General features: G+C 42.0%; 1 protein-coding gene across 18 annotated transcripts in view; it reads left to right on the top strand.

Moving 5' to 3' along the window:
* PCDH15 (protocadherin related 15) overlaps window positions 1-15,200 on the top strand; it is a 648,544-nt gene that overhangs the window by 622,002 nt on the left and 11,342 nt on the right. For all 18 annotated transcript variants that reach the window (XM_081004527.1, XM_081004539.1, XM_081004528.1 and 15 more), the window contains 2 exons: window positions 13,451-13,472; window positions 15,004-15,042. In XM_081004527.1, coding sequence (XP_080860653.1) covers window positions 13,451-13,472; window positions 15,004-15,042 — 61 coding nt within the window. The remainder of the gene's footprint in view (window positions 1-13,450; window positions 13,473-15,003; window positions 15,043-15,200) is intronic.

The raw sequence follows: 15,200 nt of genomic DNA, 5'->3' as shown, positions 1-15,200 counted from the left end.
AGCCAGGTCAAGTTCTGGGGAAGGGAACTCAGGATCTGAGGGAGCTGAGCCAGTGATGTCGTCAGAGTGGAGACAAAACAAGTTAAATCTGGAGGAAGCAAAATATTTCACACCACCAGGATTCTGTACTGCTGCTTTCACTGACACACTACTCACACTATGAAGCTGGTTCTGACACCAGGGTTTTATGGCGTAGAGTCAATCCACCATGGAGTCAGCTGTAAATGATGGAAGTGATATTCAAGCAGGCTGGTATTTCAACCAGAAAATTGCATTCTTGACATACAAAACTTGGAACGTCTAGCTTGCCCAGGAATTAGTGCATGGGTGATGCAGGAGGTAATCTTCCATTATTTAGTATGTGGCCGGATAAGTCCATGGCCCTGTAAGGGATGTGATGCCATCCACCTGTACCACAGCATAGGAAGCTCTCTCCTTCTAATGGGTTGTGATTGTAGCTATATACATCAGAACTTCCTGACCACTCCCGCACCTCATGCAGAAGTTCTGGATAGTGCTCAACAAAAAATTAAAGGAAAGTGTGCGGTCACCAGGTTTAGGGTCTGTACATTTACGAATAGCACATGTGAATAAATTAATCTGTTGTTGTTTTTCAAGAGAGTGTGTGTATGTGTTTTATTAACTTCTGCATTAAAGTGGAAATTGTACGAAAGGTTATCATCACTATACTGTCACTTGCCCAGAAAATGTCATTACTTATGACATTTCATAACATTTCAGCCTGTTTAGTCCTTAAAAATTATTGAGTGCAAAATCCCAGTAATGAGGGAGGGAGAGTTTCAAGAGGGAGGACAAGGTTGTCACAGGGGGTGAGGAACATGGTATGCATGTACAGAAGTTCTAATGTCCAGATATAGATCGGATAGAGCTCAAAATCCAAAGAGTCCAAAATGCAGCCCAGCACTCTATGCAGCACTGGGAGCGAATTATGAAGATGGCAGTGGGATGAGGTTGTTTTTAGAAATGGGACTTACTTCAGAAAACCTGCTGTGCCCAGAGAAGTTACTGAGAGACTTTGTGGATTAAGAACGCCTTGCTTTGCTTAACTGTGTTGTATTTAAACCTCATCGGTGAAATTGTTTTTGTGCAAAACAATAACTTGTATCACTTCAATAAGTTCTTCAGCATGAAATTGAAGTGCCAGTGCTTCTGTGATCTCTCCAAATTTAAATGATAGGTGCTCTGAAGAGGACATCTGCTTCTAATTGCTTTTCTGATTTTCCCCGTATCACTCATTCTACTTGTTTTCTCTTGTTTTCTCATTGTTGGCTTTGGATTTACTCATAATATACACAACTATATACATGAACTAACATTTCATTTCATGTCTCATTTCTTCCTTTTCCTCTGTCTTTGGACACATAGGCATCAGTAAGTAAACTCAAACCATTGCGGGTAATATTGTAGCAGATGGGAAAAGTAGTTGATTTTTGTTACTGAGAATTGCAATTATTTCCTAGTAATGTAGTACCCGGAAGACATTTATTTCTAAATCATTCAATGTACTACGTTCCAAAGGGAAGTAGGGCTAAGAAACTGAAAGCACTGTCATTGCACTGCGTGTGAAGACATTTCTGGTGAGTAGATTCTATCCCCTTCAGCTTGTTGGCACCTCTAAAATTTAGAGGCTGCAACCTGAAAACGTGCATTTACTGGAAGGCCCATTAACGCCAATGGGACTGATCGCTATTGAGCAGCTTAAGCTTTGCAATCATCAAATCACCAAAGCGTAGCCTTTTCATTTCACCATGTCTGCAGTTAGGCTAAGCCAAAATGGATTTGAGTTATAGGGAGCATAGAGCATAGCCTGCCAACCACTGCTCCTTAAAGCGCCTTGTTAGTGAAGTGAGCAGAGCTTGCACAGGAGTATTGCTTAGTGGGTTGACTCATTTAAATACAATTTCCATTTGCTTTTGCAAGGAGACCACATGGCACAACTGCCATGGGGATGCCGCTGAGAAGTGACTCATCCCACACTAACCCCGTAATCTTACAACTACTCACCATATCAACAGAGCAATAGACTCCTGATCCCACTAGGAATATGGAGCATATGCACAGCATGTTACCATAAATCCATGATGTTTCAGATAGAACAGGGATTAACAGCTGTTTTGGTGACCATAAGGACTGTTCTAGCCCATTTGCAACGCAAACATCCCAGTCCAGACCCTTATGTTTACAATAATGTACAACCGAGATCTTATTCATATAGGTGCCCCTATGCATATCGACTCAAGGGGCAGCTCTCAACATGAAGCTGTCTCCACCATTCAGATGAATGGTAAAGCCCTTTCTGTGGCTGAGTCCATGTGTACTTCAGGTCTCTGAAGCCAAAAGAAAGCACTAGACTGGGAACTTCCCTCACAATCTACTGTCCTGTCATTTTTATTTCTTTGATCCCCACTTACTATAAGCAAGAACCTAGACACCGTGTGCACTCGTTGAAATAGATCTCATACACAATGCCTCTTTGTCATGGCTTTTGAGCTTTCAGGAGAAAATTCAGATTTATGAAAAGCATTAGCTTTTGAAAGGCATTTGTTTAAATTAAGAAGATCAAAGTTTACCTTATTTGCCTTCCCTTGGTAAAGAGAAGTGAATCACTTCCCTTAGTAAAAAAATAAATGTCTTGTGTTTGTAGCTTAATTACATATAGATTAATTACATGTAACTCTAGATTCTTAGATATCCTTAGAAAGCTTTAGACGTCACTGTTTTTTGTTCACAGCATTCAGATTATATTTTCTCATTCAAATCAATGTCCATGCATGCTTCCTTACCTGTGATTATTTTCTTTCTTTCAAGTCTTTTTCTTCTCTATCAATTTCAACAAAGCAGGGGAAAAAAGTCAGTCTTCGAAGAAGGGGACCGTCAGAGGGCTATAAGCAGCTTTGCCTCTCGTGCTATTGAGGCCCACAAGCAATCTAATATCAATGGAACACTGAACAATAACTTCCCCAAATCTGCAAGTAATGTGACGCTTTTGTCTGATGAGAACCCATTGACAACTCAGAACCCTCTGTACATGGAGGGTGCGATCCAGGGTTCTGCTTATTCTGGGGTCCTGCCAGAGAGAAAAGATTTTCTGTCCCCCGTTTCTCCCAGAAGGTTAGCCTTGAAAAATTCTCTGTTGGTATGGCCTTTGGGAAGCATTCATCGGGCGTGGACTCTACCAACTCGTCTTCCCAGAAGACACCTCTCTGATGCTTTGAGTAGGGCAGTCATTATGGACCCAGTTCAGTGGGAGCAGGAGAGAATCAGGGCAGAGAAGGAAAGGGCAGGGATTCAGCACCGCAGAGCCGACGTTGGCAGCCCAGTCTTCAAAAAGATCATTGGCACAAAGATATCAGTCAAAGAGAAAGCAAGGCAGTTTGAACAACAGGCCCTGCAGGAAATGAAACAAGTGAGATCCCGAGATATGAAAAGTTTGCGTTCACCGACACATAGCAGCTGCACTCAGGATGGAGAGAGCTCACTTGAGTTGTCTACCGAAAGCCTCCTTCCATCTCCTGTCCATCTCTCACCTTCTTTTTCCTCCCTCAGTCCTCACTCTGAGGTTATTGAACTTGACACATCTACTATACCTTCTGTGATCATAACTCACCATGATGCTCCCGAACATTTGTCCCCTCCACCAACTCACAAGCCCATTCCTCCTTCCTTTAGGATCAAAATTCCAGCTCGCCAAAATCTTTTACCCTGTCAACCTACAGTGGAAGCAATGGAAACCATTCCTGATCCACCCAAAACCCCTCCACCGCCACCACCACCTCCGTCTCCCCTCCCCCCACCACCAACTCCTCCCCCGTTGCCACTTCCATTTCCTTCCCCTCCTCCCAGCCTTTCCTTATCGTCGTCTTCTTCTACTCTAAGCACTCAGCTCCTCTCCCCTGCAAAACACACCAAGTCACCCTGCAAACAAGAAGTGGTCTGCATCCCTGATTTACCTGACCCTCCTCGCCGGGAGCTGAAGGGGATTCTTAAAAACATCCAGAACTTAGCAGATATTGAAAAATCTGTGGCCAATATGTATAGTCAAATAGACAAAAACCACATCTTACCTAAGCACATCGCCAAGCTGAGGCCAGTTGCAACGCCAGAACCACCAAGTACACAAACGGTGATTGAGACTGAGCACAGCCAGCAGAATGGAAACTTGAGCTGCATAGTGGAGGAACTTGAAAAAAGATTCCCATCGCAGTCCACTGCATTATGACAACCCTGTGTATGTTGCCTGATGTATAACCTGGTACCATTGCAAACCTGTTGCCCAGGACCCCAGGATCCACAGAACTGGTTTGTCATCATCACTGAGAGTTTCTCTTCTCTTTCTCCGCTTTTTCTTCCTGACTTTGCAAACCTGCAAATCCATAATAACACCTTTCTTCAGCTGGTCCAGATGGTTTAATTTTATGATGCTTATTTCCCTATGGGAGTGCTGTCCTTATCTACTTTTTCAAAAAGTACTGCTTTTATTTCTTAGGTGGAGGAGGAGGCATTCCAGAACTAAAATCAGCGGACTGGAAGCACATGTTAGCTCAGATGCAATGCTAAATGGGGATGTTTTTGTTTATCGGGGAGGGGGGCATCCTTCCATCAAAAGCGTTTGTATCAACAAGCAAAGCAACTACCGTGCAATGCAAAGAGGGGTTGTGGTGTCTTATTTCTTTCACGTTAAAATGTTCACCAGGGGAGAGGTCTTAACTTTTCACTGTAAGATATTGGATGTCACTGGAAAGCAAGAGATAGCAAGCAAAACAGACTCAGCAAAAAAAAGTGGGGGGGGGAGGAAAGCTGAAGTTATTACAATAACGTATCATCTTGTTCTGTAGATTGGAGAGGATGGCAGGCTTGTCGTGTTGATAAAGGTTTTCTGATTTGTCGTTCCACCTTCTCTTCCTTCTTTCTTTAATCCACAGCATGCCTTTCATTACTTTTTCATATACTGACACTGCATATTCTAAGACTTCACGTTTGTAATTTATTTTGTGTAAAAAGCATTTTATAAAAAAAGAAAGAAAGAAAATATTCCTATTAAAACACAGAGTTTCCCCATTCTGCATGCTACATTGCTCAGCATATTTCTTTCAGAAAGTCCCCCTCCCCCAATTTCATCAAATCTAATAAAGTAATTGTATCGTTATTACAAAAAGAGGGATTTATAAGTGTGCGGGTTTTTTGGTGGGGTAGATTTTGCAGGCATTTGGCTTGAAGTACTCCAAATGAAACCTATTTCTTAAATGATAATTTTATTAAATTGGGTGGCTGGCTCTCTGAATACATGACAAGCTAGAAGAAGAAAAAAGGCTAAAGGCCAAAATAGATGGAGAAGCTAGAGCTATATAGGCAAATATCTGCCATTCTGTGGTAAAAAGCAGAGGGAGGGGCAGGGAATTATTTGGATCATGGGAATAGCACTGGGGAGATGGAGATTGAACATTTCCCCTCAAAACTGCTTTTAGCCATAGAGTGGGGGGAAGAAAGGTGTCTATACTGCACCAGACTAGCTTGCAGAGGAAAGTGGACTTCAGAAGCAGTTTTTCATAAAATGCAGAGGTCCGTCAACCTGAGCCAGGTGTAAAATAGGGATTGGCAGTGGAAGGGGGCAATTCTCTTAAAAATAAGGAACAAGGTACCTCTGATCATATTCACAGACCAGGGATTTGTTTTGAGTATCAAGAATGAGCTCACAGGTCTGCAATACACAAAATCCACTTGGTTTCCCCCCTCAGCTTTCTTCATTTCAGTAGCCTAGTTTTTTTAGAAGAAGAGGGGGGGCAATTTTTAAATTGTTGCTAGTCTTGAACAATTAGTGAGTCAGAAACCCTTGGTTATCTACTGAAACTCTCCAATGTCCTACCTTCTGTCCATCTAGGGCAGGGGTCAGCAACCTTTTTCAGCTGTGGGCCAGTCCACCGTCCCTCAGACCGTGTGGTAGACCAGACTATATTTTGGAAAAAATAATGAATGAATTCCTATGCCCCACAAATAACCCAGAGATGCATTTTAAATAAAAGGACACATTCCACTCATGTAAAAACATGCTGATTCCTGGACCGTCTGCAGGCTGGATTGAGAAGGCGATTGGGCCGCATCAGGCCCATGAGCCTTAGGTTGCCTACCACTGATCTAGGGCATAGGAAACAAGGTGACTTCCATCAGAGAAAGCATTGATTCCCCTCTTCAACACCATAGCAAAAGAGTCTCACTCTGGATATTCTTTCCATGAAAGAAAATGACAGTGGGTGATTTAATCACAGATCTTTGCTGTTGTACCCTGATTAGGATGTGAGTTCATCTCATCACATCTTTCCTCTTGCCCCTTCAAATCAGAATAATTATATTAAAACTAATATTTAAGAGAAGTGTTAATGAACAATGTCAAAAGAAAGCATGTATTTGGAGTGAACTTTAAAAGCTTAAAGCCAGTTTGTTGGGCTAATATTATCAGTCATGCACAGACAAGTAATTACAAGGGTACTTTAGTTAAAGGTCTAAAAATATGCTGCTTTTCTTCACCGTCTGGCTTTTTCTCCAGTGGCTCTTGGGACAAGTATGGATGGCTCAATCAAAAATTGCTGAAGGTAGATTCTGTTTTGTCCCAGAGCCAAACGCTGCAAACTTCATCACTTGAGTTCTGCTGACACATTAGAAAATGCTTTGTGCTTAATAAAGTCTCCTATTCAAGGTGGAGTTTATTTCAGGTCCAGCGTATGTCATCAGTAGCAATAATAGCCAGCTATGTAGTGAGTACAGTAATCAATTCATTTTCTTTTCTTGCTACAACAGAAGTTTAACATTTTTGAGCACTCTTGAGTATAGCACGACTTCAGGAACAGCAGGAACTCCTGAAATAAGAGGTTTCTAAATCTGTAAGTTTCAATCTGCTTCATTCTGTTATTTCAGAATGGCACTGAAATTGAATGAAATGCTGCAGTGCTGCATAACTAACTAAATTTTCAAGCCTTATCAACATACTGTAACATGCTGCCATACAGTGTTCGAGTTCCTTTAAGTAATGGAAAGTTCAGGGCAGCCTTTAAAGCAGGGGTGAGAAACTTGTGGCCCCCCAAAGACACGTGAAAGCATAAGAGCCCCGCTGGCCCATTTAGTCCGGCATCCCGTTCCCACAGTAGCCAACCAGATGTGTAGGGGAAGCCACCAAGCAGGGCATGAGCAGCACAGAACTTTCCCACTTACGTTACCCATCAACTGGTATTCAGAAACATACTATCTCCTATACTTCTATACAAGACGGGGCCCTCTTGCTAGTTCCACCACCCTCCTAAAACTTTTGGTTAGGGGGAGTGGCCCAGGAGAGGGCATTATCTGTGGCATCCCCTAAGCTGTAGGACTCCATCCCCATAGAGATGCATCTGACAACTTCATTATACAGTGGTACCTTGGCTTTCGAATGTAATCCGTTCCGGAAGACCGTTTGACTTCCAAAACATTCGAAAACCAAGCCGCAAAGGGCGGACTGCAAATTCAATAGAGAAAATGGGGGGGGGGCTCAGCGGAAGCCGTTTGATTTCCAAAACATTCGAAAACCAAGCCGCAAAGGGCGGACTGCAAATTCAATAGAGAAAAGGGGGGGGGCTCAGTGGAAGCCGTTTGATTTCCGAGGCGCATTTGAAAATGGACACATTTACTTCTGGGTTTTCGGCGCTTGAAAACCAAAGCGTTCGACTTCCGAGATGTTCAAAAACCAAGGTACCACTGTACAGTTTTTGGAAAATGCTGAAGACTCACCTCTTTACTCTGTCACAACCCACCCTGGGACCTTAGGGTGAAGGGTGGGGAATATATTAAAATAGTGGTGATGATATACTGAAGGGGTTTGCTGTCAGATTCCAGTTCACGTCACCCTCATGCTAGTCAGTAGCCAGGGAGGAACTGTTTCCAGAAGCTTCTGTAGGGCTATGGGTTTCCCATTCCTGCTTCTCGTGATCAGTTTGCCTTGATGCGGAGCCCACTGGGAAATTATCATGTTGCTGTATATCAGGGGTAGGGAACCTGGGGCCCTACAGATGTTATTGGACTACAACTCCCATAATTCCTGATCATTGTCCATGACAGTTGGAGCTGATGAGACTTGGGAGCTCAACATCATTCACAGGTTCCTCACCTTGGCTGTGTACAAATTAACCTGTTATTAAGAGGGTGCATCAGCAATCACACAAGCAGAGTCCCTCCCATAGTCAAGTCCTTGTGCATAATTTAAAGCAAAAATCAAAATAATCAGATGGACCCATGGACCAGAGCACGCCAGGCTTACTCCAAGGCAAATGGATATAGGATTGCAGCCTCAATTACTGTTATTCAGGTTAAACCTGAAGATGGAGCCTTACATCATGTTGAGGTCCTTAAAAACAGTTTCCATGTGCTATGACGTTTGTAGTATGTTTAGATTCCATTACACTTCCTACTTTGAACAAAGCTAGTCATGTGGGTTTGAAGGGCTGATATGGGCAGACCAGAGAGGGCACGCGAAATCTATTACTGAAGAACATATTTTTCAAAGCACTAAATTATTCAGAACCAAATGGCCATTGCCTTTCAAAATTAGTTTCTAGTGGATCTCATCAAGAGGATAATGAATCTCTAATCATGTGTGACCTTCCATATGCAAGTGGGTCAGCCAGTACACAAGAAGCCTGTTTACAAAGGTTTCTTTAGTTCAGCCAAAGTTTAGACTAATCTCCTGGGTGAAATGAATGCTGTCATTCTAAAGAATGCTTTTTAGGGCCATAAATGGTGTCTTTTTTCCAACATAAATTATCATTTTGTTTGGGGTTGGATGCCATTTGCCTATGTTACAGGTAGACCCATAACCACCCCACTTCTTTTCAGGTAGACATAATTAAGGCCACATAGACACCATAAATTTAAAGCAATGTGATTCCATGAACAGTCATGAGTTCCCCCCAAGAATTCTGGAAACAGTTGTTTGTTTTGGGTGCTGAGAGTTGTTAGGAGACCCCTATTTTCCTCCCAGAATTACAGTTAGAACTCTAAGCACTCAAAAAAATAGCTGACAGAATTCTTCAGAGGAAGACCTGGTGCTTTAAATGTATGGTGTGGATGTGGCTTCTGGCTGGCCTACTCTTCTTTTCCGCTTGTTTTGAAACCATCCTGTTTTTTCCCCTTCCCCATACTTCCTATTTTAGCATTTCCTGCCATTTGTAAAGGGCAAATATATCAACTTTTTTGGTGCCTCCAATGTCTTTTAAAACAGGAGTAAAAGAAATTGCACCACAAGGATATCTCCTACTGCACATATCTGCAGCGTGTAACATAAAGTGTCTGAAGCCATTGAGAAGACCAGTGTCCTCTGTGCTAGATATCTTGCTAGAAGTTGGCCATTTTTAGCCTTGAGGGCCATGCACACCTGAAGTTTGGCGTTTTGAGGCCCCTTGAAAATTCAGTCCAGCTGACACTGCTCTGAGTGGCAAACCATTTTTGAAGCACTGTTTGATCAGAGACCAGAGAGGGACTCTGAAAAACTATATTCTGTTTACAGCAAGGATAGAATGGAACTGATTAAAGAGAAACAAGTGATCCTTCCGTGAGCTATTTGAAAAGAGCCTGTGTATTTATCATTTACAGAGATAGGCAGTATCTTTGAAGCTTTAAATAGTAAAACCTTTATCTCAGGAGCCAAAAGTTGCAAGAAAGCATGTTCTAATTCTACATTCTGTTTACTGTCTTTGATTTGGATCTATCTTTTGGGTTTCATACAAGATAACAACTAAAATATGTTTAGAGTAAGGCAAATACACATAGGAATCTATCTATCCAGTAACTGGAGTTGACAAATTATAACTCCTTTAAATCTGTATCACCAAAAAATTGCAGGACAGTATGCAAACAATTGTGGAAATTATGTTTCTTGTATCCAGAAGTGGTGTATATTTACAGAAAGTATTCTGACATCTGCTGCTGTTTGGACATGATTATATATCATTATTTGTTTTTTGAGATTTAAGAGATTTTTGCTCAGCTACTAGTATTCATTGAATAGTAATCCAGAAATGTTGACAGTTTGCAGGAGATAGGTCTATGGTTTTCCTTCAAGCCACTAGAATTACAATGTAGCTTTCACATTTAGCCAAAACCATAAATGCATTTTCAAGTTTTTTGTCTTCGTAACAATAATGATTAGAAATGTGCCTTACTTTTAAGAAAGAAAGATTGAAAACCAAAGTTGTCAGGAATTCAAATTATCTAAAAGATCATTGGTTGCACACATTGAGTGCAACTTAAGAGACTGGTAAAATGTGGTGGCAGGATTTCTAGTAACGACTGCATGTGTATAAGAAATATTATGTATATTGGTTCTTCTCCAGTTTTCCTTTAATACATAGGGCAATAGCATGGCAACCATTGCCAAAATATTTTGAGGTCTGTTTTATAAAAATAAGAGAGAGAGAAAAGTATTATTTTGGTTTTATTATGAACAGTTTGCAGGTTATTACATAACTATTATGTAATGTTTTGTTATGAACAGTTTTATTTGACACTATATCATTCAGTGCATATCAGTTCCCCGGCCTCTGATGTTGCTAAACTCCAGCTTCAATCAGGTCCAGCCAGCCTGCTCAGTGATCAGGGATGATGAGACTTGTAGTCCATCTGGAGTCCTACAGGTTCCCCATCCCTGAATTAAAGCAATAGTGTTGCTTATTTTGCTTGCAATATTGGATCACAGAAGCGTGTGCTCAGAGACAATTAGCTTCTTCCTTCTAGTGGCAGCTCTTTAAAACGTCATCTGAAGACTGAACCATCTAGAACATGATCATTGAGACCTGGCCAGCAGAAGAAGTATTATTGCCAGTCTCTATGTAAACGTAGAAGTGCTTTTGAGAATTGCCACTTGGGATCTGAGCCATCTTGGTTTTGGAGACTGTGGGTGGAGTTGCACATTCTATTGCTACCTTGTGCCTTAAAACCCGGACCACAACCTCTCTTCTGCAAAGTTGCATTCACAGGGAATAACAATGAGGACAAGGAAGTGGGTGGCAAGGTCTTTTCTGCCCACCCAGTACTCCTCACATCTTGGGTTTCAGGTCCATATTGCCATTGTGAGAATATACTGTACCTGAAACCTTAACTGGTGGGTTTTCAGGAGGAAATCAGTAGGTGGGAGAAGGCTTAAGCTGCCCCCCTCCTGCCTGCTGTTTCTCCCTATAAATTATGGCCTCTCGAACAACTCTCCCCCCCCCCAAACTTTCAGATCTATGTTTCTGTCAGTCAGGAACACCAATTGGGGTGGGAGTGGTTGTGTGAAGGTGTGTCTGTGGAACAATGAACAAGGGAAAGTTAAGTTCCCCTGCTGCTCTCTGCCATTTTTGCTCTTCAGGTTTCCTCCTTTCAGTGCCACTTTGCTAAGAAGCAGCAGCCAGCCAGAGTTTTAACCATGAGGCAGCAATGGAACATGCCGTACAAAAGAATAAAGCAATACTGCTTAGGTAGACTTTGAAAAGTCATTGATAATGCTAGCGATAAATCTCCATTTTAGATGTTCATTACTTTCCTATCAAATGGACTACAGCAATAATTTACATCTGATAATCCAGTACACAAGCTGAATGCTAATAGAAAAGCTTTGCAGATGGTAATATTAAAAATTAAATGTGATCCTCCAGACTCTTCTTTATTTCCCCCCTAGGTGTCATTAAATTGTTTCCCTCATCTGCTGCCTCTCTACTAGTTTAGCCTTAATATAATTGTGTGCATGTCTGCTTCAAGATAAAAAAATGTAAGTCTTAAACAGAACATGAAGAGATCAGTCCAGAGGAACTTAAGTGCTCTTAAAGCTGACTAAAACCAGTTGTCCATAAGCATGCAATTAAACACCTAATCTGGCAATCAATGCACAGTTACTGGGGGGCTCAGTCCCCTTGAATTTAGTGGGATATGTCGTAAGAAGATGTTAAGTCTTCAAAACTGCACCCTGGAAATGGATGCTGTCCCTTTGGCAGCTAAATCAAGCATACAGCACAGCAGCTGCCCATTTCACCTTCTGCCCTTTGCCTGCCACATCCACTCTGCAGCACATTTTGAATCTGGCTTTCTACAATGGGGAGCATGGGGTGGAACAAAGGTATCAGAGAAAATGGGTAGGGGAAGCCACAGCTGCTTGCATCCCAATTGGTAAATCCAATTGTGTTTGTTCTGAAGTAACTGTGTATGGGATCGTCGTCTGCCTACCAAGTCATTTAAAGATTCCGTCTGTGAACACACCAAACATTTAAAGCACATCCCCCACACTAAAGAATCTTAGGAAATGTACTGTACTCCTCACAGAGTTAGAGTTTCCTGGAACCCTTAACAAACTACAGTTCTCCATTCAGTGGATTGCAATGTTTCCCTTCTACTGATAGAAGGTAGAATGGGGAAGAAAAGGAATTTCCGATGAAAGACTTCTGTCAACAGAAACATTGGATGCTACCCAATAGCCAGTGGAGCAACGTGACACTGTTGCTCTCCTGGCTTCTCAACATAGCAGCTGATTGGCACTTCCCAGGGTGCTTGGTCCATGGTAGCAGAGCCAATCTGCCACCACAAGGCCAGGTTCCTTGCACCTCACCCCCTCCACAGTAACCCACTGTGTCAGGAAGCCAGGAGAGTGATGGTGTCTGACCGGGGCCACCTCAGCAGCCACTACTGACCTGTAGCTCCGCCATCCAAACTCCCAAGCTGCTTTGAAATTTCTCCTGGTTGGCTCCAGCTTGGAGTAGATCCATTGAAATCAATGGGGCCTAATTTAGTCATGACTAACTTGTAGAGCCATTAATGCACCTACTCTAAGCAAGCTAATTCTGGGTCCAACCCTCCATTGGCTTTAAGCTATTCAGTACTGTGATACATGAGGTGCTACCAGGAAACTTATTTCTGAGGGGCAGGTCCTGATTTTCAGTATGTTCCATTCCGACCACAGTTCCATCTGAACTACGGATTTGATGGAAGATCTTCCTAGATGTGTCTTGACTTTCTGAAGTGATATTTTCATACTGTTGCCATCATTATCTGTTTCTTTGTATCTTGATCATTATTTCCAATGCATTTGCCCAAGAGCCACCCTCATGTTAATGCCTTTGATGCCCTTTTTAAACAAAGGTGAAACAAAGAAAATGTGATTGCCTCCCACATTCGTGTTCCAAATTAAGTCTCAAGGACCTTCTAGATTGGGAACCTGAAGCACAGTAAGGAAAAGTCCTCATAAGGATGCAACATAATCTATATGTCATGTTATTTGTTTTAGGGTAGTTCTACAGAATTCAGTGGGATGTACTGTGAGGCCCATAATGTTCTATTGCAAAGTCTTTACATTTTGAAGAAAATGATATTGGTAAAATGCATATTTATATTTACAGCTTGAATAGCTGGATTAATGTCCTGTTTTTCTTGTGCTTAATTTCAGGCGTGGATATGCACAGCAAGAGGTAAGACACACCCTATATTTTAGTCAGAAGTTACCATTTACATTTTTTCTCTTCAGCATAGCTTGGATAATTTTTGCATTTTATATTATTTGACTCACTGAACACAACATTTAAACTGCATTATCAATGAGAGTTGAGGATCTGCACAGCCGCAAGTGGAGTCCACTCAGGGATTTCCAAATACAGCACACCTGGCATCTCCTCGGTACCTGTTTTGTGAAATGCCTTTCCAAATTCTGTAATTATATTTCAAAAAAGTAATTTTTGCAGGAATGCTTGCCTAGTGTCTGAGCATTAGAAGTTGGAATGTTTCATGAATAGGGCCTGCACAAGGCATTCTGCATAAGAATATATGAACGCCTCTCTCCCATTTGTTGTTCAAAACCCAGTTGGACTGGCAGTTGTGAGATAAATGGGCTCAGGGAGCTAGAACCAGAACTTGCCAGAACAATGTGCTGGCACCTCTCAGCTGGGCCCTGGAAGTGGGAGGAGAGACCTGACCAGCCTCAGCAAAGTCCCCCTGCACCTCTGGCTCGCAAGGAGACCCTCCTGAGAGCACAAAGATGAAACCCCTTACAGACTCCAGAGCGGGTGTCCTCACGAGCTGGATATGCATCTGGGCTTTACTGAGGCTCTTCACCCCCCCCCCAGCTAACAGCTGATATATGGGAAATCCATATGATATGTGAGCTGGAGTGGCATGGGCAGGGGGCTTGTTAAGTTGCCCAGCTGAGGCATGGAAAGGCGCCCTTCGCCTCAGTTGAGCAGCCTCAACAAACCTCTGGCTGGTGAGAAGACCCTCTTTGGGCTCAGGTGGGTATTCTAAGGGAGGTACATTCTGGCACCTTTTTCGCTAGAAAAAAAGCACTGGCTAGAACTGCTACAATAAACATTTTCTACTTGAGAACAGATTTCCCAGATCAAAATACACATTTAGCTTCAGTTATATATATATATAGATGACACCAAAGTATGCTAATTGTAACTTTCCCCTCCAGAAATAACTCTTCATGTGAGTTTTGAAGAGGAAATCTGTAAATTATACATGTGGCCCTTTCTAGTCTTTGACCACAATAAAGATTGATTGATTGATTGATTGATTGATTGTTACATGTGGTCACTCTTCAAAACTAACACAAGACAGGTGTTTCGGACTCAGGAATCTGTTCAGAATAAGTATAAATGTCTTGGAAGAAGATGACAATATTGACAACTGTGGGAACCAGTTCCCTAGAGGCCAAGAACATCTATGGCCTGTTGGGACCTTTGCCAAATCACAGGGCAGCGAAGCTGAATTTAATACATGTGGATCTGAAGTGGCTTTGCCCTTTTGCCTTGAGAAAATCCATCATTAGAGTAGAACTAAATTAGCTCTGAGCAATATTTTGGCCATTAGAATCATAAGCAAAACTACTGTTGTCGTGCTGGTTTAAAGGTTACCTCGTAACCCTTCAACCTCAAAATAAATTACTTGCATTTTCTGTTATATCTTTCTCATCAACCTGTTTCTGTTTCCAATTTTCTTTGTCAGCAACAGCAATTGCTGAGGCCGTCCCTTCTCAGACCAGAGGTACAATTTTCTCACTTTCTTCTAGAACTTTGGGAGCACTCATATAGAATACCTTCTGACACACATTTATACATTTGGCACTTCCTTATCATTAACACTGAAGGAGAAAACAAGTTTTTAAATCTGTTTTTTAGTGTATTTATGCTGACAAGTTATTT

Source organism: Podarcis pityusensis, assembly GCF_964106645.2.
Source record: "Podarcis pityusensis genome assembly, chromosome: 5".
NCBI lineage: Eukaryota > Metazoa > Chordata > Lepidosauria > Squamata > Lacertidae > Podarcis > Podarcis pityusensis.
This window is presented reverse-complemented; position numbering and strand designations above follow the sequence as displayed.